Genomic DNA, 25,231 nt, shown 5'->3' on the forward strand with positions numbered 1-25,231 from the left:
TTGATCACTGGGATAGTATATTTAAAATAGTCTTATGGTTTTGTGGTGGTATGTATCTGTCCTCTTTATATACTCTGTACTCATCCCACTTTTAAATATTCATTATTGTTAAGTACCTGTGAATAACCAGTCTATTAAGACAGTTTTCCCTCCATTAGAGTGATTAGGAGCAAGGACTTGCACAAAAGGGGATTCCTTGGAGTGGTTTGCAAATTTAATATGCTTTGGCCAAAGAATTAAATTAAATGACCCTCACTTATGAAAAGCAGATAAGTAGTTAACTCTATAATTTGTTATATTGGATGTAGAACGGGGGGGGGGGGGGGTTGTCTTGAATTAAATATGTGAAAGTGTCCTTACCTTCAGGGAAAGTATTACAGGCCATTTTTTTTTTAAAGTTGTGTCTATATAGTTACACTGTACTTGATCGCTTTATTGTATTTTTCCCTGTTGGTTGATTTTTTTGGGGGGGAGAGTGTTTCCAAATTGGAGTTCCTGTTAGCGCTATTTCGATACCTGTAATCAATGTAGTAGACTGAGCAGTGGTGGAAGTGTGATGGAAGTGGGAGTACCACCACTTTTTTAAATTCCCAATATACAAATCCACTTTCTATTTAAACGAATAGGGGATTTACTCTCAAATGCTTTCTCCATCCCTATTTCAGTTTTAATAATACATAGTGTTACAGTAAAACTGCACCGAATAAATAATACACATTGGGGGAATGAGTATGTTTAATCCTGCAGGTACTGTAGTTAGAAAGGGATTGCTAACACGGTGCTGCATCTGTCACTTTCAGCCTCTATGTGTCTGAACACTGGGAAAACCAAACACTCTGCCAGCGGGTATACAAAATGTGCAGCTGTGTCAATGCCAGCACTGTTTTGGGAGGGTGCTGTGTCAATAAACGAAAACCGCTGAAGTCAACACAGCGATTGCCAGTCAGGTTTCAATGCCGGGATATGATCCAAACTAAACCCGCCTCTGGCGGACGCGACAGATAAGGACGCCTCTATCATCATCTCTACTGATTGAGACCGCGGGATATCAGGGGAGAAAAAAACAAAAACTCGCGAGATCAGCGCTGCTTCCATGTTGCCACGTTCAATGGATGTGGAGGGGATGTACACGGGAGATCAGCACTCAGCAGTCCAAGTTCAGCCCCTCCCGCTATTGTGGTTGCTGCTGGTCAGAACTCCGTGCGCGCGCTGCTGCTGGAGGCGGGGGCAGATTTCTCTCTCCTCCCCCCCTGGGCTTCGCTATTGGGCTGCTGTAGGTGTCACTCAACAGCTTGGGCGGGCCTCCCGTAGGAAGAAGGGGGGGGCTGTACACGTCACGCAGCGTGGCCCGGCGCATCCAGCAACTGGGTGTTAAAGGAGCAGAGGCCACTGTCACTTCATCATCATAGGGAGCATCGTCTTCATTAGTATTATTATTATTGCAAGCAACCTGGCCAGCTTCCGAGGTATCGTGACCCACTGTCATCTGTCCTAACTGGCTGTTTCCAGACGAACAAATACATACGTCTAATATAGGTACAATCATGGCTCCCAAAGGATCCAAAGGAAGCAACCGCGCTAGACGAGGTTAGTATACTGTGCTGGTTAAGCCATTCACTTGCTATTGCCCGGGCTGCTCTTCCAGGGGGCTACTTTCATGTATACAGTCCAGTGCATGATGTCCACCCAGAGCAAGGAGAGAGTTTGTGGGGTGAGGGGACTGGTTACCGAGCTCAACTGGGTCTAATGTTGCAGTGATATAATTGTTCATCAAATGTATGGCATGATCCTGCAGTGTATTAGAATGGCACAATCTATAGGTTTAATGGGTGTATATTACAGAGGTATCAGGGTGCAAAGTAGGTCAACTTGTCCTTTGAGCAATTTACATCTCCTGGGATTTCTGTCAAGGCATTTTGTGCTAGTTTTCCCTTTGGTCTCCATTGGCCACTTGTGCAAACATACATGTGAAATAGTAGTTGTACCCGCTTCATCATTGTTTTATTCTGATCGTTTGATTTATTTTTTTTAAATGTTGAGCCTGAGGGGTATGTGCAAGTGACAATGTGTTCAATCCTCGTGGAGCTCTGCTGATCTCTAATCCGTGCAAGTGAAGGGCTGAAGTGGCTGAATGAAATGAGCTGGCTGCTGCCTGACCAGGTGTGCAGGAAATCCTCTCCGTGGCTGCGGGGTCCTCCTTGTTCACGTGTCATTCTGGAGGGGGCTCAAGAAAGAGATGGAGGAGGAGTTAGGGAGAGCAGATGTCTTAAATCCCCACACACTCTCTCTGCAGAGTTCAGTTGAAGACGGAGTTATTTAAGAGCGCAATTGAGTTTGTAAGTGCAAGTGATTGGTGTGGGTGTGTAGCATGGCAATGAGAACAGCCTGCAGGCTGGGTGAGTCCCAAGCCATTTAGTCCATCTCCCAGCTATATCTTTGAGGTCTTGTTTAGTTTCTAGTTACATTTTAACTAGACGTACTGTGTAGTTTATTAGGCAATTAAAAAAAAAATATATATATGCACATACACACTTATAAAAGCCTAGTCAAACAACCTTTCACCCATGCCTTGTATTCTTTAATCCTTCACTATCTGTCTATCTGTGATATGACATTTGGTAATCAGGAAAACAAACCTTGCATCATGTTATCTGTGGCTCTTTTCGGCTGTCTGATCATGGCACATTGATTGAGCAGAGGTCAATTTTTCAGACTAGTTTTTTTTTTTTAAAGGCAGATTTCACCATTTGAGATTCTTGTTGTCTTATCCTATGATATATGGACATCACTTGAACCATTTTATTAGATTTGCACAGAGCAGCGACAAATAATATATTAATAATAAATATGACAGGATTTTGTTGTGGTTGGGAATACGTATAGAAACTCCATTTATAATCTAAAAGTTATATCTTTAGTGAGTATTTTTTCACAAGTCTTAAACTTTCACTGCAGGTTTTTTTTTTTTTTTCCTTTGAAAGTTTGAACTTTCAGTATAGTAACTTTACATTTCCCTCATAATGCTTTTGAATGAGAACATTTTGGTAAAGTATCAATGTGAAACCCTTAAGTAATATCGAAGGCTGAAAGTTGCTATATACTTTTTTGTTATTTATTTATTTTTTTTAGACACAGAACCGGCTATATTTGAGTGTTTTAGCATTTGCCAGTTTCTCTGCGGTTTTCTGCCATTTTTGTTCCATTCTGCACTGTTTTTTTATTTTTTATAGGGGCCTTCACAAGGTTTCATAATGTAAACTTTCACCTAACATTACTGCACAGGCTCAATCTGAAAGTGTACATACAAGTAGTTCAGAAATGAAATTAAACCCAGTCATCCAAGTGGAATGATCTAGTGTTGTGTGGTTCAGTGCATCACAAAACAACAAAATGTGAAAGGGCTGATTCAGCTGATTTTTGATAATTGAAAAGAACATGGGGCATTTCTTCTTAAACATTCCTGTACTGTTCATTAACCCCTTCAGGCAGCAGAGAGTGGAATCGCACTGGGGAAGGCTGCATTGCTTGCTACTGCCCTGGGGTCCACTGAAGAGATTCCATTGAGACAACACAGGGTTTGGAGTTTTGTATAAGTCATTCTATGGGCCTCAAAATGTTTGTAGCTGTCACCAGTACATAGCATTCATTTACTAGATTAGCAGACATCAAGTGACAAGGAACATGCATTTTAGGAAATGAGTTATTATATTTGTAATTTAAAAATGTATTACATTTTTTTTTTTTTTTGCATTTGAACTGGAGGTGTTACCTGGAACTTAAGTTATTTTTAGCCACTGAGACCCCCCCTTAGTTCCCAAAATACTTACTATGGTATGAAATAAAGACAAGGAAAAAGTATAATGGTGAGATCCAAACACTCACAATCCATTACAAAGGAAGAATTACAGTCTAGGACGTTTGGTTGCAGCCATTTCGCAATGGCCGCTGGTGCTTCACTGCGACTCGCCCCGCCGCCGGCCACTTCGCCGCTAAGGTAAGTGCCTAAAACCCTTGCCCTAAAACCTATCCTAACCACTAAATCCCCTTAAATGAACCACCTACACTAAACATTAATAACTTACCTTAGAAGCGGGTGGGGGTGGATTGGCTGCAGCAGAGTGCCTGTCTATGGCCGGGTGCCGGCGGAATTTGGACGTGGCAAAATGGACGCAAACAAATTAACCATTTTGGGAAAAATAAGGCTCGGTTAGCACAATCCAATTTAAATCTGTCCGGCCACGCACCCATGAGCGTGCGGGTGCCGGGCGCTTGCCGAGACAGATTAAATTGACTGAGGTGCGTTGAGGGGTCACATGACCTCCTTAGCAATCAGCGCCAGTCACTGTTTAGGCCATGCCCCAACCCCTCCCCCCCTCGCGCTTACCGGAAAAGTTGCAGGAGAGTTGCGTCACCACTCGCAAGCATGAGTGCGGTCCGCGGCACGGGGGACACAGCCTAAGTCTTATAAAAAATGCCCCGCGTGGGAGATTTAAAGATGGAGCGGCGGGACATTGAGATTTAAAGATGGGGTCGGAAGTGTGCACGCGGCGACCTGTCCAGCGCATTGGTCCTAGACCATTTTTGTTCAAATGTGCTCCCCTGCTAGAAAATATTTGTTCTGTGAACTCCAAATGAATGTTATTGCCAACTCATCAACTATTGCTAACAACTGTTTGAGTGATCCCAGTGCCTAATAAAGTCCGAAACTGCACCTCCTGTGTGTGCAGGCAGCATGGGTGATATAGCTATCAATTACTGCAGGGACTTTCAAAGTGACACCCCCTACTTTGAGAGCAATACAAAATGAATCAACCAGCCACATGCATTTCCTCTAGGGCAGGGTTGTAACAACTAATCTGCAACCTATGCTGACAAAGGATGATACATTTAAAGACATCTTCAACCCCCTCCCCCCCCCCCCCCCCAAACCTCCCATCCTTTCATTCTGCCTGAAAAGTTTGCAAAGTTTGCACACTCCATGCTAAAGGAGCATACTGCTGCACATCCAGGAATGTGGTATGTATGATTCAATGCAGAAAATGTGACCAAGGATGCTATATTGGGGAAACCAGTCAAAAACTGCAAACCAGAATGAACCTACACAGCCACACAATAACACAGCGCTGCGCAAACTTTTTGAGCTGCGGCCCCCTTCCTGGGAGCCGCAGGGTTCGCGCCCCCCCTCTCCCAATGTCTCCGTGTCCGGCATTTGACGCCACGTTGCCATGGCAACGTGTTGCCGAAGACCCGGCTGACAGCAGGCAAGTGGGTTAGAGGCCTCACGCCTTCCCCAGCATTTAATTTAAATGCTGTGGGGAAGAGCGCTAGGCCTCTGTAACTGCCCGCGCCCCCTGGAAATTCTCCCGCCCCCCAGTTTGCTCACCGCTGCAATAACACACCATGAAGAAGGAAGATACTGCACTCCAGTGGGACACCATTTCTCGCAGCCAGATAATTTCATTAGTGATTTTTTAAATCTAAATCCTCAGCTGAATGTTTAACTTTAATTTAACCCCACACCTCCCCTTACACTGCTGATATATTGTCCTACATGCCCTTCACATTTATCACTATCCCTTTCATCCATTTATTCGCCTGTCTGTTAATTTACTCTTCACTGCCATTCCTTCTCTACCTCTTCTGCCTTAGGCCTGGTACATAGTAGCGCATAACGTCACGTGCGCCTGCTGCACAGGCGATCCGTGGGGTCTAGAGGAGGAGACCCAACCAAGTGCAGCTCTAATTCAATGTTTGGGGGCGTGCCCGTGATGTCACGTGAGCGGTTCGCCCTCATTGGCTGAACCGCGTACGTGACCCGGCCGTCGCGAGACAAAATCAAGTTTGTCTCGGGAAAAATCTTCGCGCCCACGCACGCTCTATGGCCGTGTGCATTGACTTCCAGGCTTTTGTGTGCGGCGCAATGTCGCGCTAACTATGGATGCGGACTTAGATTATCTTGGTTTTTACAACTGTGTTAAACTCGTGGAATCTCTGTAAATCTGCATGACTTGACCTGAGGAAGAGAGGGAACTCTGAAAAGCTTGTCTTATAACATCTGTTATTAGTTGAAATAAAAAAAAGTGTCACCTAATACTGAAGTACTACATAAGGCTAAGGCCATAGCGACTTTAACCGTGCTGAGGCTAAGCGGGTGCTTTCCCTGGCCTTAGTTCGCGCGCCGTCCGGGAGCGTGTCGGGGGGCGGGCCAGTGACATCGCGGAGCTGGTTCGCCCTCATTGGGCGAACCGCTCACGTGACCGGCCCTGCGCTCCTGTAAGCGCCGAAACTAAAATGGACTTGACGGCTACGCTTCCGCATGCTCGCTCTCATTGCGGCTGCAGGGGCTCAATGCCGATCGTGAGCGCGGGTGAGCGCCTAAGTGCTGACCATGCCCGCGGCCTAATACTCTGTACTGAATCTCCTGCTGTAATGAATTGCTATAGTACCAACGCTAAGGTGAAACCAGAGTATTAAGTGTGCTGTAAACAGCCTTCAGCAAACGCCACGTGCTTCTCCCACCAGCCGAGGTGAAGGCATGCATAGTTGTAACTAAAATATATACTTGCCAATGTCCTATGGAGAAGCATAATTCAACGTAATGTGTTACTTCATTGTAGTCCACATTTTAGATATGGAGTTTGATTTATTTGTAAATTAGTATGAAAGGACGCATTTAAAAAGCAGTAGGCGATCTAATAGATATATAGAGATCTCTCTATCCTCATTATTTATTTTTTCTTTGTATATACAGTCCTGGATAATTATCAATCATGAGGTGTACTGAAGACTATAGGCTACACACAGTCATTTATGAAATCTTGCACTGATTTGGTTAAAATGTCAGACATTAATAACCTGAGTGCCCTTAATTAGACAAATCTAGACAGATGAACCTTTTAAAGCAGTTTGCACATTGAATAGCTAACACTTCCCAGTGAGCTTAAGTGTTGGGCTGCGATTTTATATTGGGAGCGCATGACGTCATGCGTGCAAAACCTGCAGTGAGGTCCGAGGCGTGGCCATGATGTCACGTGAGCGGTTCGCCCTCATTGCCGGAACCGCGCATGTGACCTGGCTGTCGCGAGACACACAATTGTTTTCTCTTCTCGAATCGCTCGCGCGGTCTATGGGCGGCCTCATAGAGAAGAGCTCTGTTATTTTCGCTGCGCGTGCCGTCGCTTGCTGCTATAATCGCGGCCTTACAAACTGCCCATCTCATAAAATATGAACAACACTAGTGACTTTTTTTGTTTAAGAAATTGTGAATACTTATGGTTACATCTCAAATAATTAAGTAGTACTGAACCTTTTGGGGCTCTGTTCTGGGAGCTCTCCTTTTCTCTATAGACACTCTCTGATCTCATTAGCTCCTTTAGTTTCAAATATTTCCTATATGCAGATGACGCAGAACTGTATCTTTCAACTCTTAAGCTTACTCCTGACACGCAGTTCCAAGACACCGATAGTGTGACAATTTCATACTTAATTGCCATCCTTAGCCTGACACTGTCTAAAACTGAGCTAGTCCATAATCTCTCCTTAACCAGGGCCAATTGCTCAATTTTCTCTGTCAATAACACTACAATGTGTCCAGTCTCCCAAGCACGCTGCCAAATTGGACTCCTCCCTTTGCTTCTCTTACATTGCGTAAAATATTGACTATTTTTTTTTCTTCCCCCAATATTGCAAGAATCCATGTTTTTCATCTGCCGCTGTACAACTGAACTGTCAGGCATGCCCTCATTCTCTCCCGACTTGACTATTGTAACCCTCTCATCGCTGGTCTTCATGTTTCCCAACCCCATAATAGCCAATAGTGGGCAACAAGATATGCCATATACAACCCTTGAACCCTCAAAAGGAACCCACATTTCCTTTTACATCAGTAATATGTCAAATAAAGAGACACCAATCTGTAATAACAGCAACAAACATTTGACATTCAAGATGAGCGTTACATGCCAACATACAAATCTTAATTCAATGTGACTTCTGCATGGCCATATATTTTTCTCCCCCCCCCCCTCCCTGCTTTTGTAAGTTAGTAGTGAAGCTGGAACAATACATTCTGCAGAGGTTTACATCTGTTAACCTGTTGCATTTTATTGTTGTCTATTTAGGATTAGAGCTTGTCTCTTTCCATGTATAGGTGGAACCAAATCTAGATCACAGCTTTTGCAGCACACTGGTTCAAAACAGAACCAAGAAAGTGTTTCTGAAGTTGAGGAATACTTTCTTTTGTTCTTATGTGTACACATTTTGATGTAAATTGCTGAGCCATTAAAGGAGACACTGAAGGCAACTATTCTTCATAAATAGAATAGTAAAGACTCGTCGTTGTCTAGGACATTTGGTCATGGATGTCTTGCACCAACCAAGTCGCTGCAGGCGTTTAGCCGCCATTTACCAAGCCGCCGGGACATCTCTCTCCGACGCCCGTTTCGCTGTCAAGGTAAGCCCTATACCTTACCCTAAAATCCCCTCATGTACTTTCCTTATCGGTGAAATGGCCGGTGGTGGAGCGGCTGCAATGAAGGGTCCCTCGACGGACAGATGTGGTCGTGGTATAAGTGCCCGCAACCAAATGTCCGATTCAGTCTCGTTTTGTCTCTGTACATTAACTGCGACGATTTCCATTTCGCAAATAGATCTAAGGACATCTAAAAGGAATATATAAAAGAAAAATAGTGCAATACAGTTTAAACAATTATAATGTGAACGCGATGTTGTGAATGGTGCACTCACATGTTCCACATAAATCAGGCAATGAGGTTATACAGAGTAACCAACTCTTTTTGGACATCCACATCTCCTCGTGTGACATCCATCAGGCCATAGGAGATTCAATAACAGATGGAAGGAGGGGGTTGGGGAATCCCACATAAAAAGGAGACAAAGCAATAATAGTGAAGATTTGCTTTTATATAAAAAAAAAAATCACAAAGTAATGTACTTAAGTAACTTTGGGATAAGCATTCAGACCTCCCTGGTTCACAGTCTGGAAACAAACAGCAGCACTTCCCCCTCCATCGTTGAGGCTGCTACACAGCCGTTAAGTAGGTGATGTCATCAAACGGTGAGGGAGGGGGGAACCATATCTCTGCTGCATTTCTCCAGAGACCATCCTCTCAATGTTGCAAATGTCAGCAAAACGTTGCCCTACGCGTTTCGCTCGTATTGAGCTTCCTCTGGCTTTTCACTCAGCGAGGCGTAGCGGTTCGGGACTATGTCCCTGCAGTAAATTTGTGAGCAGGGGAGCGAGGCGCAGCGCTTCGGAAGCGTAGTATGATAGGCGGGGTGCGGATAGGGGGGAGAGGAATTTGTGAGTCTGTATGTATATCTTTATTAATATAGTACCCGCAGCTGGACTCTGCTTTACAAAAGAGACAATACAGTACAAGGAATACAATAAGTGCAATAAGCAAAATCAGACAATAGGAAAGGAAATCCCTGCCACTAAGAATTTACATTGTGTGAGGGTTTTTCGGCCTAGTGTTTGGAATATGGTTATTTAACCAGTTCGTGATCAGATTAAATAAATGTAAGAGAGGTAGGAAACTAGGGGGGAAGGGATTACCTGTGCAAACTGTTGTTGAACACGGGGACATCACACACAGGAAATAAAGCCCCTCCCACATCTTTGCTCACCGTGTTTACAAAGTGTCTGATTTTGGTAACACATGCATCAATCACCAAGCTGTACCCCTTAAAGGAACAATCCAAGCAGTTTATTTTTTTTTCATGCAGGGGGTCTCTGGGGCTGAAACCCATTCATTTCAGCTCTGGGGATTCCCTGCTTCTAGGGATACTTGCCTCCAAAGGGGCTGCTGGTATCTCTCTGGAATTTAAAGCTCTGGGTCACGGTGGCCATTAGGAAGCCGAATCTGATGATGTCATGGCTTTCTATTGGCCCCCAGGGCGCGGGAGCTTTCTGCAGCGCCTTCATACCATGAACCCTTTGTAGCCGAGGAGAGCAGCTACCTGCACCTGCTACACAGGGGAGTATCTCTGGAAGCAAGGAGTCACACAGAGCTGAAATGTAATGGGGGTTCAGCCCCGGAGACACCCTGCTTCAATCCCTGGTACAAAAAAAGAAAAATATATATTGTTCTGTCCCAGGCTTGCTGTGGCTTAATGAGTAAAAACAGACTCATGAGTAGAAACATATGAGCTAAACTCCCCTCCTCCTTTTCCAGTACAGAGAGTCCTTCTTGAATTTCTGAAAACTTTATTGGAGTACAGACAGATAACAAACAGGGGACTTGGTGGTAGCAGAATAAGGGAAGGTAAAAAGACAAATCTATCATCAGGGGAGAGCAGTAAGGGAAGAACCACAAGCAAATGGCTGTTGGCTTGAAAAGGAAGGATGCCTACCCAGACAAGTGGGAAATAAGGCCGGGTGAAACCAAGTGTGAGGGGTTCCCTGGATTATGCCAAGTCAAAGGGGCCAGAAGAAGGGGTTGCTAGGTAACAGGCTGAGAAGCCAACTAGAAGTTACACTGACACAAACTAATACTAACCGTAACCATAGGGCAAAGGAAAAACCCTTACAGGGCACAGAACATATATATTTTTTCAAACAAAAAACAAGTATCCCACAAAAGAGCACTCCAGTGTACACAAAATAATACAACTTCATTAATGACCTCACTGAAAAAAAAAAAAAAGATTATAACAGTCTCTCTGCACCTGTCTGACATTGAAACGGGTTATGCAGAAAATAACCTTGTGATAAGGTAAGGTAAATACAAAATGCATGATCATGTTTGTTATATAAATTTAAAGCATGGGAGGTGTGAGGCAGCAATGAGCCTCTCGCCACCTGGACCGTCCGGTCAAGTAATCACCAAGGCGGTGGAACTAGACACCCCTTGCTATAATAGCAACACAAAGCAATATGGCTAGAAACCTCATTTACATGACCAGACATACAAGCAAAATCAATACTTTAATAGCGCAAGTACAATCCTTGCAATAGCCTGTTAATAAGTAATGGTCAGTGTCTCACAACAGCTGAATGAAGCAATGAAAGAGTCCTGAATCATGCTCATGCGTTTGAGTGAGATGTAGCAGAAGCCTGCAAGGAGTGTATGACCAGTTTCAGTGTCAGACTCGCGCAGAGAGACTGTTTTAATCTTGTTTTTTAGTGATGTTGTCATAAATAAATTTGTATGTTGTGTACACTGGAGTGCTCTTTTGTGGGATACTTGTTTCTTGTATGAATAGTATTCCATCCCTGAGCACCATCAGGGGTTTGACATAATAGCCTGACTTTTCCTGACTAAGGTACCTTTTTTTTTTTTATATGTGGTGTCTGTTGCAGGTACTTTTTTCGTAATATATATATATATATATATATATATATATATATATATATATATATATATATATATATATATATATATATATATATATATATATATATATATATATAATTAGTCCTCAGATTGCTCCATGCATTAATGACGACAGATGTGCTGAAGGGGTTACATCTGGGTGGGTGATGCATATGTTACCAATGTTGCCACTTTACATTCATGGTTAGGAATAAATCAAACATAAACCCCCTCCGCCCCCCAAACAACTTTATTTCTTTTTAACAATTTAAAGGAGGTGACGTGGAAAAGCTGTCCTGTCAATGTCCCGGGGTGGCCACCGCTCCGAGTGCCCCACGCCGGCCACTCCTACGCACCATCTTAAAGGTCCCGACATTCACATGAGCGGCAGCCGCGCATTATTTAAACATGGTATTGGGGTGGGAGTGCACATGGCAAAATTTCAAGCGGTGAGTTGTGGTGGTGGCAGCGGAGCACCAGGGGCCAAGAGGCCACTACCAAACGTCCTAGACTGGGAGGGGGGAGCAATACAAGGATGCATTAATCAGTGAAACTATAGATTTGAAGATGTACAACATTTCTGATTTTTGCACTTTTTGTTCCCACTAAAAAGTTTGAAGTTTGACAAAAACAAAATTTCCCAAGTCGGTGTGCAGGTTACATAACATTAAATTCAAGTGACACTTTATATATGGCTGTTAGCCGAAGACGCAAAATGTTTAAGAAATTCATGCAAAATGTTGCAGAGCACGTTGTCGGACGTTCACACACCTCTGCTGCTGAATGTGGGGTTACATTTGAAAACCTTTTGTGGGATGGAGGTGTCTAGGCATGGTTAAAAACTCCATTAACGCCACCTAATGGGACAATTGTTATCCCAGGCTAGTATAGCTGATATAAATCACATGTAATACTTTGAGTGCAGATACCTGGGTTCTTTTGGTAACCTTGAGTTAACTTGTTGTTTTGTAAAAAGCAAAACCTCAAGTTTATAAAACTAATATAGGTTTCAAATGATGACACTTCGTGCTAACACACTTTATCTAACGAAATGTGAGGTTGTTCACGGCTGCAATCCGCTGAAACAAAACTCAAATTGTATCATAGCCTGATAGTTCATGTTGTGCTAAACTATTTCTAACTTTACTTTAAAAATTAAAAAAATTCTCAAAGTGACGACTCAAAGTAAATTACAGAATAGAAAAATAAAGGGGTGGGATTGCTAAATACAACATCAAAATGACTTGGCAGTGGTAAATAGGAAGGTGTTTGCCATGAGTATCTGCAAAATGCATCCAATGCCTGTGAGATTGGACAGCCCAATTTACAGCAGTAGGTGGCATTGCTGACTATGAATCCTCTTGGAGTTCTTTAATACAGGAACATGCTAATGATCTCCACCATGCATCCTGTTACTAAAAATTCTGATATCCTCAATTTCGTGATACAATTGAAGGAAAACTAGACTTCATTTTTTTTTCTTGACATTACAGCAAAAAAAAGTGTAACCTTTTATTATATATAAAAGCAGATAATCTGATTAACTACCGAAAGATTTCCTTCCCACCACCAAGATTTCAATTGATGATAATTCTTTTTTTTTTTTATCTTAACTGGAAGGTGTAGTAGAGCTGCGTCTTAATAGTTTGAGTAGTTTAAGGCCTTGGGGTACTCCTAATTCCAGAGATGTTTGCTACCCAATTTGTGGAACCAAATGACTGCCAGGGCCAAGCAGTAGAAAGCTGTGACATCAAAGCTTATTGGCTCCTTGGAATGGTGCTAACCCAGCAGCCATATTTTCTGAAACATAAATGGTACTGGGAAACAGAAATTTAATTATTGTTGGGAATTAGGAGTTTCCTGAGCTGCCAATAGTGTGATTCAGATCTGGATGATCACCCTGTTCCAAATAAAACTATCAGGGAATTACAGAAGAGGGGTTGCAGGCTTAAATGTCACGCATGGTGGAGTGCAAGTTAAAACTGACAATATCACAATGCCCGTCCACAATCATTCATTAGAAGGCAGAGTTCCTTTCACGAGAAACTGTGGAAGCGAATAAAAGACCAACACGACTCTTGAGCACAGTGGAGAGGCTTTGCAGTCCAGCATGTCTGCAACTGATGGCCTTTTCCCTTTCACATTTGCATGATAAGTTTACTTTTTCTTGATAAGGTCTCCTCATTCCAGTCATTCAGATAGTGCTGTCTGAGTGCCAGGGTTGCAGGTGATTGAAATTGAATTTACTTCGCTACATGTTTACGAAAATTAGCATAGCGCTAACAATTAGTGTGTGACAAAAACAGAAAGATATAAAAATATACAGAAGTGTAAAGTGTCCAATAAATGAAAGTCCCGCAACATTGTGTGTATGTTAATACAGCGATGCACAAAGTGGGGGGGCGTGGGCTGTTGCAGGTGCCCTGCTCTCTTCCTCGAGGTATTCAAATTAATTAAATGCCGGGGGATCGCGTGATGCCTCCAACGCTATTAATTACCTTGACTCTGCCGGCATCAAATGACGCCGCAGGGGTCATGTGACGTGATGTCAAATGACACTGCGGGTGATGTCACATGACCCAGCGGTGTCGCATGGCCCCGCATCAAGGTAAGGGAGGGGGCGCGAGCACCAGCGGAGGGAAGGCATGGGGGCGCAGCTGCAAAAGTTTGCACTCCCCTGTGTTGATACATACAGTCCTTTTATGGAGAAAAAAGTCTTGATGTCAAATCCAGAAGAAAAGAGCAAAAAAGAGAAATTATGTAATTCTGTTATGCCAAAATTTGAAATGAACAAATGGTGAGAGATGCACTCACTTGGTTCTCCTTAATAAATACGCCTTGTAAGCTGTACTTTATTTCTTCATCTTGACAGCTTTGGATAATACCTCCAGCGCAAATCAGCCTTTAATTCAAGACTTAATGTTAAAAGAAGATATTCCTTCATCTGAAGGGCTCTTTTATATTTGCAATAAATGTATTAAATGGTAAAAATAATACATTTAAATTCAATGATAGGACTCTATTCACAGCGCAACTTATTTTAAATAGGTTAAAAAAAAAGAGACGTCCCAACACATGGCTTTAAGGTAAAACCTAGTTTTGGTGTGTCGGTGAATTAACATCAGTCTTTATCCTCTATGGAGAGCTCGGAATTATCGGATCTAGATTTGTAGAGGAAAAGTTCCATACACTTAATATAATCCACTACCTTATGTATTCTGAGGTTAGTGCTGCTTTTTCACTCACTCACTTAGTCTCCATCAGAAGACCAAGTTGGGATATCCAGCGCTGCAACTCCTGGGGCTTATGCAAGGTATTGTGTGTCCACTCTCGCCGCTCTCCAACTACAACAATTTGGATTTGCGCACAGTGTGGAGCCGAGTCTGGTGTATGGTGGCTCCACAAGTCTAAAAAAACAATGATTAAACATGTTTCACCACTCTCTGGCTATCTCTGTGGTATGCTATGTCCTTGTTTGACACCCTTTAAGTATCCCATGCAGATCTTTTGATTAGTCATAGAATTAAATCACAAACTGCTATAAATGGGTGCAAACAAAAGGCAATCTCGATGAGCGGTTAAACAGATTAATCTTTCAGAGTATCAAGCACCAGACAGGACACAGATCAAATAAACAGTGTTTATTTCGTCCAGTGCCAACAGACAAAACACAATGTCACCAACAGGCCTATACTCGTACCAACCAGGGAATACAGGGGGAATCCAAGCAGTTCTAGGTGCTCTGTGCCACCAAAATGGCTTACCCGGCGTAGCTTCCATTCCTGTGGGGGAAAGGGAACTCCAGGCAGCGCTGACTGCAAGATCCAAGCAGGCAAGTTTTAAATCTCCAGCTTCAGAAATGCATGCAGCCTTGTCTTGGGTGTCTATGGCACAACATTAGAACACCATTAGTCCATCTCCACACAAGTCCAGGAATGATCTGTGGATCACAGATCGGCCACCCCTTTTCTATACTCCTGTCCCCATAGGAAATATCGGAGAATGGTCGCTACCCAATCACAGCGCGCGGGCTCCTATGTTGGCCAATCCGGACTGGGGGTGTATTTACAAAGTGTGAATTACAAACCAGCCAATGAGAACAGCGCCTACCTGCCCATATTCTCAATGCTGACATGCATCTATCTCATTATTGATGATAGACGTCTCTCTGTCTGGGGAAGACAATGGCTCCCAGATAGGCCTGCTCATCCCCACTCTCCTTTGTTCTCAACCCCCTTGTGAAATTATCTAAACCCAGATCCCTGAGCGTACAGGCAGGATATGTTTATTACCAGCCCAGAATGCCAAGGGAACAAAGAAATATGTTATACCTAATACATTAGTATATATTTTGTATTGTATGTCTTTATTTATATAGCGCCATTAATGTACATAGCGCTTCACGGTAGTAATACATGTGGTAATCAAATAAATAACAGATAATATAAATAACAGATAATGGGAATAAGTGCTTTAGACATAAAAGTATCATTAAGGAAGAGGAGTCCCTGCCCCGAGGAGCTTACAGTCTAATTGGTAGGTAGGGAGAACGTACAGAGACGGTAGGAGGGAGTTCTGGTAAGTGCGTCTGCGGGGGGCCAAGCTTTATGTATCATGTGTTCAGAATATCCACAGTGCTATTCATATGCTTCTTTAAGCAAGTGTGTCTTAAGGTGGGTCTTAGAGGTGGATAGAGAGGGTGCTAGTCGGGCACTGAGGGGAAGGGCATTCCAGAGGTGTGGGGCAGTCAGTGAAAAAGGTTTAAGGCGGGAGAGGGCTTTAGATACAAAGGGGGTAGAAAGTAGACATCCTTGAGCAGAACGCAAGAGTCGGGATGGTGCATAGCGAGAAATTAGGGCTGAGATGTAAGGAAGAGCAGAAGAGTGTAAAGCTTTAAAAGTGAGGAGAAGAATGGAGTGTGAGATGCGGGATTTGATCGGAAGCCAGGAGAGGGATTTCATGAGGGGAGATGCTGAGACAGATCTAGCAAAGAGTAGAGTGATTCTGGCAGCAGCGTTTAGGATAGATTGTAGGGGAGACAGGTGAGAGGCAGGAAGGCCGGACAGCAGGAGATTACGATAATAAGAGAATGAGGGCCTGAGTCAGAGTTTTAGCAGTCGAGCAACAGAGGAACGGGCGTATCTTTGTTATATTGCGGAGGAAAAAGCGACAAGTTTTAGAAATGTTTTGAATGTGAGAGAGGAGTCGAGTGTGACCCCTAGGCAGCGTGCTTGGGCTACTGGTTGAATGATCGTAGTTCCAACAGTAATGTGGAAGGAGGTCGTAGGGCCAGGTTTGGGAGGAAGTATGAGGAGCTCTGTTTTAGCCATGTTGAGTTTAAGGCGGCAGAGGGCCATCCAGGATGATATAGCAGAGAGATATTCAGAAACTTTGGTTTGTACAGCAGGTGTAAGGTCTGGTGTTAAAAAGTATATTTGTGTGTCGTCAGCATAGAGGTGATATTTAAACCCAAAAGATGTTATTAGGTCACCTAGAGAGAGTGTGTAGAGAGGACAGAGCCCTGGGGTACCCCCACAGAGAGATCAATAGAGGAGGAGGAGGTGTTAGCAGAAGAGACACTGAAAGTATGATGGGAGAGGTAGGATGAGATCCAGGATAGAGCTTTGTTCCGAATACCAAGAGTATGGAGAATGTGAAGAAGAGGGTGGTCCACGGTGTCAAATGCTGCAGAGAGGTCGAGTAATATGAGCAGAGTGTAATGACCTCTGTCTTTCGCAGCATGCAGGTCGTCCGCTATTTTAGTGAGGGCTGTTTCCGTGGAGTGAGCAGTGCGGAAGCCTGATTGTAGAGGGTCTAGGAGAGAATAGGTGTTGAGAAAATGGAGTAAGCGAGAGAATACAAGACGTTCAAGGAGTTCAAGGAGTTTAGAGGCAAAAGGCAGGAGGGAGATAGGTCGATAGTTAGAAAGACAGGTAGGGTCAAGCTTGCTGTTTTTGAGTAATGGTATGACTGTTGCATGTTTTGAAGGAGGATGGAAAGGTTCCAGAGCAGAGGGAGGAGTTAAAAATGTGTGTGAGCGTAGGGATTATAGTAGGAGCAAGAGGTTTTAGGAGATTGGAGGGAATTAGGGCAAGCGGTAGAGGGAGAAGAGGCGATCAACAGCGACACATCCTCCTTTGAGACGGGGGGAAAAAGAGACAAGGAAGGCAGGAGGAGAGTTAGGAATAGGTGTAGGATGGGAGGAAGAAACAGAGGCGTATGGATTCCACCTTTTCCTTAAAATAGTCAGCAAAGTCCTGAGCGGAGATGGAGGAAGGAGAGGCAGCTGAGGGTGGTTTGAAAAGAGTATCAAAGACAGAGAACAGTCGGCGTGGGTTAGACTGGTGCATGTTGATTAGTGCAGAAAAGTAGGCTTGTTTAGCTTGCGAGAGGGCAGAGTTGAAACTGGATAGCATAAATTTGTAGTGAAGGAAGTCTGCGAGAGTGTGAGACTTCCTCCAGAGGCGTTCAGAGGAATGAGTGGAGGAACGCAGCATGCGTGTGTGGGAATTTAGCCAGGGTCTAGGGTTAGAAGGGCGAGTGCGGCAGAGAGAAAGCGGGGCATGTAGATCAAGAGACGTGGACAAGACAGAGTTGTAGTTCCTGACCAGGTTGTCGGGGTCTGTAGCAGAGCTGAGAGAGGAGAGGGATGAGTGTAAAGTGGACTCAAAGTCAGGTAAGTGAATAGAGTGCAGGTTTCTGCAGAACCAGGGGGTAGATGGAGGTGGAGAAGGGGAGAAGCGAGATAGAGGATGAGATGATGGTCAGAGAGAGGATATGGAGAAATCGGAGAGAGGGAAGTTCTTAGTGAAAATCAGGTCTAAGTAGTGGCCATCCTTGTGGGTGCTGGCTTCAGTCCACTGTTGAAGGCCAAAAGAAGAGGTTAGAGAAAGAAAGCGGGAAGCCCAAGGGAGAGAGGGGTCATCAATGTGGCAATTGAAGTCCCCAAGGAGAAGAACAGGGGAGTCTGAGGAGAGGAAGAAAGAGAGCCAGGATTCAAAGTGAGAGAGAAAGGCAGAAGGGTGATGAGTAGAGGTAGGTGGGCGATGGATGACCGCCACATGGACAGGGAGAGGAGAGAAAATCTGGACAATGCGAGCCTCAGAGGAGGGAGGAATAGGAAGGGTTCGGTAACGATAGAGAGAGGAGAGCAGGAGCCCCACGCCTCCACCCCTGCCATCAGTGCGCGGAGTGTGGGAGAAGGAAAGGCCACCATAGGAGAGGACAGCTTCCAGAGCAGAGTCAGACTGAGCGAGCCAGGTCTCAGTTATAGCAAATAGGAGCAGAGAGTGAGAGAGAAAAAAGTCATGTACAGAGAGGAACTTGTTAGAAAGGGAGCGAGCATTCCAAAGGGCACAGGAGAAAGAGAGGGAGGGTGGCAGGGGATGGGTATGAGGTTGAAGGGGTTGACACCAGAAGGAGTAGAGGTTGCAATTGGCAGGCGAGGACGAGCGCATGTAGGAATAAGACAGGGACCAGGATTGGGAGAGATATCCCCAGAAGCAAGGGGGAGAAGCATAGATAGAAAGGATGTGTGAGGAGGATTTGTAGGGGTGTTTTTTTTAGTGCAGGGGATATAGCTGTGTGGTGTCAGAGGACGCAGGTAAGAAAGGAGTTCATGTGAACAGAGAAGTGGTGAAGGAAGGAGAGATGGAGATATATGAATGGAGTTAGAGACATACTGATGCTGGTAAAAAGAAGTGCATAATTTGAGAAGTGAAGTCACAGCAAATATAAATGGTAAAGGCAGCATCACAGCAGTAATGATGCAATCTGGTATTGATGATATCCTCCTTTCCAGCGTAGTTCAAATGCAGGAATCAGGGCCTGTTGGGGTGTCCACTTCTTCCTCACTTCTTTTGTCCTTCCTTTTAAACTTGAGTTGTTCAGTAGTCATGCCACTTATAATGGGCCACTTTGAATATTGGCCGGATAAGCCACAGCAGGATGGATTTACATGGACATCCTGTACATCGATCCAGACGGATAGGGGCAATAGCTGGACTTAACCTTTTATTATAAGAGACTCCTTGCCCCTACTGTCACAGTTGTCTGTTCCAAAGCTCTTCGTCTGAAATATAAATTATTCGTACTAACCTTTTTTTTTGGGGGGGGGGGGGGGGAATAAAGAAATATGCTGGTTAAACAGAAATTTTAAGGATTTTTTTCATGTTCAAAGCACTCATAAATGACATTGAAAAAGGTATAAGCCAAATAATTTAATGAAGAAAAAAAGCACACAACCCACAAGAGGTATAAGTTGATTGCAGTAGCAGTATATATGTGGCAGGGGGGGATGGTGCAAACAAGGTGGTGATGCAGGGCAAGGGTGGCAACATTTTGGGTTAAGACCCCTTCAGGCCCGTTCCCAAAGGGCAAAAATGATGTCCAATGGTAAAAAAAACCTCCCTATGTCATGATGAAAAAAATGTATATAAGGTCAATCCAAAAGGAGAAGGTGAAAAATCAGCCCAGCAACTCAAAGAAAATATTAAGGGATGTGTTGCTCCTGAACAAAGCTCAGTGTGAGTCTACCATGCTAAGAGGATAAGCTCCCTGTTGAACTCCTTAAGCTATCCTTAGGACTACATTAGGATACACAAATTGGGGTATATACCAAAGCAGAATGCTAATCATAGCACAGATACAGTAAGAGAGTATTTCTCTACCGACCAGTATCAGTCCTAAGTGCATCTACAATGTTCGTCCGTGTTTGGCGGCGTTCCTCCTGGTCACTCTCTCCGTAGGGGGTAATGAGGTGCTGAATGTGCGGTACACAGGAGTGCTCTGAAATACTTCCTCGTTATGACATCAGTGTTGTCCCCACCCATCAGATCTGCAGATTGGCTGAGAAGCAGGATGAGATTGCGATTGGTCCACAAGCAGCACAACGTCGCAACAAGGAAGTATTTCAGAGCGCTCCTGTGTACCGCACGTTCAGAAGCTTACTTGCCATTATTTGACTGGGGTATTCCTATCTGCTAGCTGCTGGGGTCCCATGGGTGGTTGTGTGAAGATGTAGCCTGTGATACCTGATCACGAGCTTCTAGACATACTCCCCCCTCATGCCTCCCTTCCGGCTGCGCTTCTACCTGCTGTAGGAAAGCCAATAGACTGGGGGCTTGGGTGGGGGGGTTAGGCTTTGTGAATGTGTAGCATTCACATAAGGCATCTTCAAGGATTCATTCTCCTGGTAACCTGTGGTCTTCCTTCCTATGCCTCTTAACCACTACCTTCCGCCAATTGTGTGCAAGAGAGGGGGCCTAATGGTTTGCAAGGAGAAGAAAAATGGGCTTTAGTAGTTTTGTAGTTCATTTATTGTAAAATTAACTTAAAAATATTTAAATCTTAAAAATACTAAAATATATTTACTTCGTTATATTTATTAAGAATTAAATGCATTTTTAGAAGCATTGTCACAATAAATTACCTCCAATTCAAGTCAATAGGAGTCGACGCTGGAATGGGTGCGATAACCCGTACCCGGGCTTGATGCATGTGCCCCGTAGCCAGGATTTAAGCACTACCTTCTCCCAAACAATCCCTGTACACTTGTTGATACCATTGTGCCCTCATATCGGAACTACTGGAAACTGAGCTGCGCCACATGCCGTTAGTTCTGAATGCTGCAGCCAGGTTAAGTAACCAAACTCATTCTTAAGGCTGGCTGCCTGGTTTAAGATTCGGTATGTTGCCATTCAAAGCCCTACATATTTAGGGTTCCAGATATACACCCGCTCACTTATTTTAAACCGCAGGTTAAGGACTGCTAACAGTTACTAAAATTGTCTTTATTTTATTTGTGGTCCAGCTCTGAGGGTTAAGGGTCCCAAGGGGGAGAGGGGAAGGGGTTAAGAGCCCTCAGGAGGGCGGGTAGGAAAGGGGTTAACAAAAGGAAAATGTGGAGTTCCTACCTTTCACCGCTGCCTCTGCTCTCACATGCTCTCTCTCCCCATGCTGCCCTAAGCTCCTCCTCCAACTGAGTCTGCAACATTCGGAAGCAGGAAGGGAGGGGGACAGCACAGCAGCAGCTTCAAAGATGCTCGCACTGCACCGGCATCCCGAAATATCGCGATAACTGGTTATCTCTCATATCGGCACACCGGGAGATTATCGCAATATATTGGTATATCGCCAAACCCTACACCCAGCTGCAAAATGGAACAAAACCACATTTATTAAAGATAAGGAATCTTATTCATGGCAGTGGGAAGTTTTTACACACTCAAATATTTTTGCGGCCTGGAGACGTTGCTACGTTTGTTAGGTTACGCATTCATTGCTTTGGTGTCTATGTTGCTGTTTCCCATACAATTTGAGTGAATGTTCTCAACATACTGTGATGGGATAAGTAGGTCAAAAATGCTGAGGTGGATGCAATGCCTTTTAATTATCAATGCCTAATAGCTACACTGACCCCTTCTTGAAGACTTGTCCTAATTACATTTATTTCTGCCTGGTGACTATAGCACTCTGTTCTATACAGTATAAGGTTTTCATTCAATGCGACCAATGATACTTTCAGATATAAATGTTTGTGGAACCAGCAGATAAATTATTACATTAAACATTGTAAGAAACCATCTAAATTGGTGAGTACATTTACAGTTTTTGCATGTAAATGAAGTTACTCACAAGGACACAAGTGAATGCAGTTAGTATGTCGAACACCTGAGCAACTGTATTTTTGCGGCTCTGTTTTTATATCTAGTGTTGGGCATATTATTATTGATTTTTGTATTTACTGTAGTTTCGTGCTTTGACTTCATAATGTTAGGGAGGCAAGTATCTATATATCTTATTACCAAAATCTAAGGATTGGGAAAGGAGGCACAGCACTGGAAGCAAGTTAAAAATGTTATTTAATATATAGTTAAAAATGATCCAACGTTGCGAAGGCAACTCAGGGCCCCGTCATTATATTCTAGTTTACCCAACTTCAAATATTTTAACAATAGACTCCAGATTTAAGAATTGAAAAATCGACGGGAACTCTTTTTGCAAGTTGGAGGAAATGGTTAATAAGTTATGAAATCAACGTCCTGCTGCCTAATCCTAAATTTGTCAGCAAGAGGAGTTATTCAGGTAATATTACATTGTAGTGGCCAGGTGTGTCTCTTTCACATCACTTCTTTTCACATTAGACATGCAGTTTCTAATGAGTTATAATGCACATGAGTGGTTTTGGGCGGGACGTTCTCGATTTCAGAGCCAGGGTTCTTATCCAAGCATGCTACTATATGGAGACACACTGCTCAACCATAAGACGCAAATAGAATAAAATGGTTAGGTGCAAGGGAAAGGATGCATATAAAAAAGCATTGGTAGTGGTCCGAGGCCACAACAGTCCCTTTTATTGCACTCCAAGTCAAAATTAGGGAAATGTAGGTATTGAGATACAAATATTCCCAGAATTGGTTGAGCACCACCTAAGGTTCAAAGGTAGAACCAGGTAAGGTAAACAGAGCAATATTTACCTTACCTGGTTCTACCTTTGAACCTTAGATGGTGCTCAACCAATTTTGGGGATATTTGTATCTCAATACCTACATTTTCCTCTCTAATTTTGACTCCATCGCGAGCACTTATAGTAAGCGCGACGTCGCGACAAAATTTGGAAGCCGGGTAAATTTGATTTCTCAGAGACTGTTGCCATATCTGACTGTCTCTGAACCAATCAATGACCCCGTCGCTGAAAGTTAAATTGTCACCCGTTGCCAGCCGCGAAAGTTATGTCATCGGTCGCTGTCGCCGTCGCCAGCACTATAAGCGCGGCCTATGAGTGCAATAGAAGGGACTTTTGTGGCCTCTGACCACTACCAATGATTCTTATCCAACCATCCATAGTTGCTGATAAGTATCAAACAGGTTGAATTAATTAATAGAACAACATCTTGTGAGTTGTATTTTTAACCAGAATACATATTATGGGCTATTTAGGTGTATTACCCAAATACTTCAAACAACTAAAGTTGCAGTGCCGCTGGCATGTCACTGCAAGTTTAGTTGTCTGAAGTATTTCGGTAAGACACCTAAATAGTCCAAAATATGTATTCTGAGTATAAATAACTGACATTTACATAGTCTTCTGGATTGTACCACAACTTTTTTTTTATTTATTTTTTAAATCTTCTGGCATACATTTCATTGCTTGCAAGATAAAATATTTCAAATAGCTGAGTGCTAAGTTCAGGTACCTGCCCTCTCTCCTATTAGAGATCAAGCAGTCAGACAACCATCCATTAAAGATGGTCAAATTATTCGACATCAGTCGAATTTGCCTTGAGTATATGTTTGTTCACATGTGATATTCCCTACCTTCGTTCGAACGTATGCAATACAGTCAGCGGCCACAGAGAGACTCCTTTGCACAATAAATAGGCACACGTGAAATGTCCTAATCGGAGTCATTAGCATATTTCCCATGGGGTGTACCCATTTTTATTTTTGTGTGCATTGATGTCTCTCCGTGTGTTTGAGAGGATATATAGCACTTGGGACTCTTAAGAATAGCCCCTCTCTTTCCTCCTCCAAACCCATATTTCAGGTTGTGAAACTGGGCGAATCGAATGTTCGATTGACGCAAACAGCCGCTGGCGGAATTGCATACGTTCGCTCGAATGAATATTTGCATGCAAATATTAGTCTGCAAATCGAATATTAACAAAAACTCTGCAATTGCTCAACGGGCTCAATTTTGAAACATTTGCCACAACTTCATTCTAAAACATGTTTAGGGAGTGGTGATGTAGGGGGGTGGTAGGACAGGGGTACAGCCAACAAATTGTTCCCATTCATTGGCACTCCTGAAAAAAGGGTCACCACACTAGGCTCTATGATATTTCATTTAATGGTTACTTTGGGGTGTTGTATCACGCCCTTTATGACTTGCACTCTTTATTTATTACTTCGGTTTGATGGAAACTTGCTAAAGCACAATCTGTGCTTGTACTGCTATTTTTAAAATGTGTAGTCCCACTTGGTAGTAGATATTTAAGTTGTATGAAAGTGAAAGTGCACAATGTAACACATCGTGGTCTGTTTTATAGTATTTTCTAAGATATTTGTTTTTTTAATAGCTTTTAAATTTAGATCCACAAGCCTAACTCTTGGACATGTACAGTACAACATAATGTACAGCACCTTTTGCTTCAACTGCTGTTTTTAAGTAGCTGAGAAATAAATCATGTGATCACGTATGCGTCATCAAGCAGGTCTTGATAATAGCAGTGATATTTATTACTGTTAGTACTACTGGAAACCCTGTTTTCACAAATAACTGAGATCATATTGAGAGAGGGAATATGGATATAAAATATAGTGTGTTTAATGTAGAGTTGGACTGCATCTGTAGTGATCCCTGTGTGCTTTTAGCAAACTTTTTAATGGGTTGTTCCTTGTATTCAGAGATGGTCACCACGCAAGAGGACTGTTTTCATGGTGGACACGAGAAACTGGTAATTGTGTGAATTGCTTGTTGTGATTTCTAGAATATTAGAGAGATTTACTAATTGCACCTTACTGTATTTTTGTTTTGTTTCTTGCATGGAGCCTGCAGTTTTGTGATCATTTAGAGAATTTTCTACGTTTTGAAAGCAATAAAATGCATTTTAACCTTCGCAATATGTTTTTATCGGGAAAGCATGGAGTGAACTTAGTATGACGGTATCTTTTATCTATACCTTGCTATTTGTGGATGAAATGGAACCAGGACCAGTGATTTGAATTTATTTTGAATTGAAAATCGTAATTAATGTGCATATAGCACTGCCTGCATGTACAGCAATGCTTTTCAACTAAGGCTGCGCTTATAGTGCCGGCGACGCGATGGCGCGTCAAAACAAATGCATGGCCGCCGTCGCGTGCCCTTATTGTGAGTACGACGCGACAGCTTG

General features: G+C 43.3%; 1 protein-coding gene across 7 annotated transcripts in view; it reads left to right on the forward strand.

Annotated features, from left to right (window-relative positions):
• Positions 1-1,297: 1,297 nt before the first annotated feature.
• The window catches only part of ASPH (aspartate beta-hydroxylase), a 232,228-nt gene continuing 208,294 nt past the window's right edge, over positions 1,298-25,231 (forward strand). Inside the window, exon 1 of one of the 7 annotated variants that reach the window (XM_075584049.1) lies at positions 1,298-1,587. In XM_075584049.1, coding sequence (XP_075440164.1) covers positions 1,545-1,587 — 43 coding nt within the window. In that variant the 5' untranslated portion in view covers positions 1,298-1,544. The remainder of the gene's footprint in view (positions 1,588-25,231) is intronic. The other 6 variants (XM_075584047.1, XM_075584043.1, XM_075584041.1 and 3 more) reach the window with 6 other exon arrangements.

The sequence above is a fragment of the Ascaphus truei genome, chromosome 2, assembly GCF_040206685.1.
Source record: "Ascaphus truei isolate aAscTru1 chromosome 2, aAscTru1.hap1, whole genome shotgun sequence".
Classification (NCBI taxonomy): domain Eukaryota; kingdom Metazoa; phylum Chordata; class Amphibia; order Anura; family Ascaphidae; genus Ascaphus; species Ascaphus truei.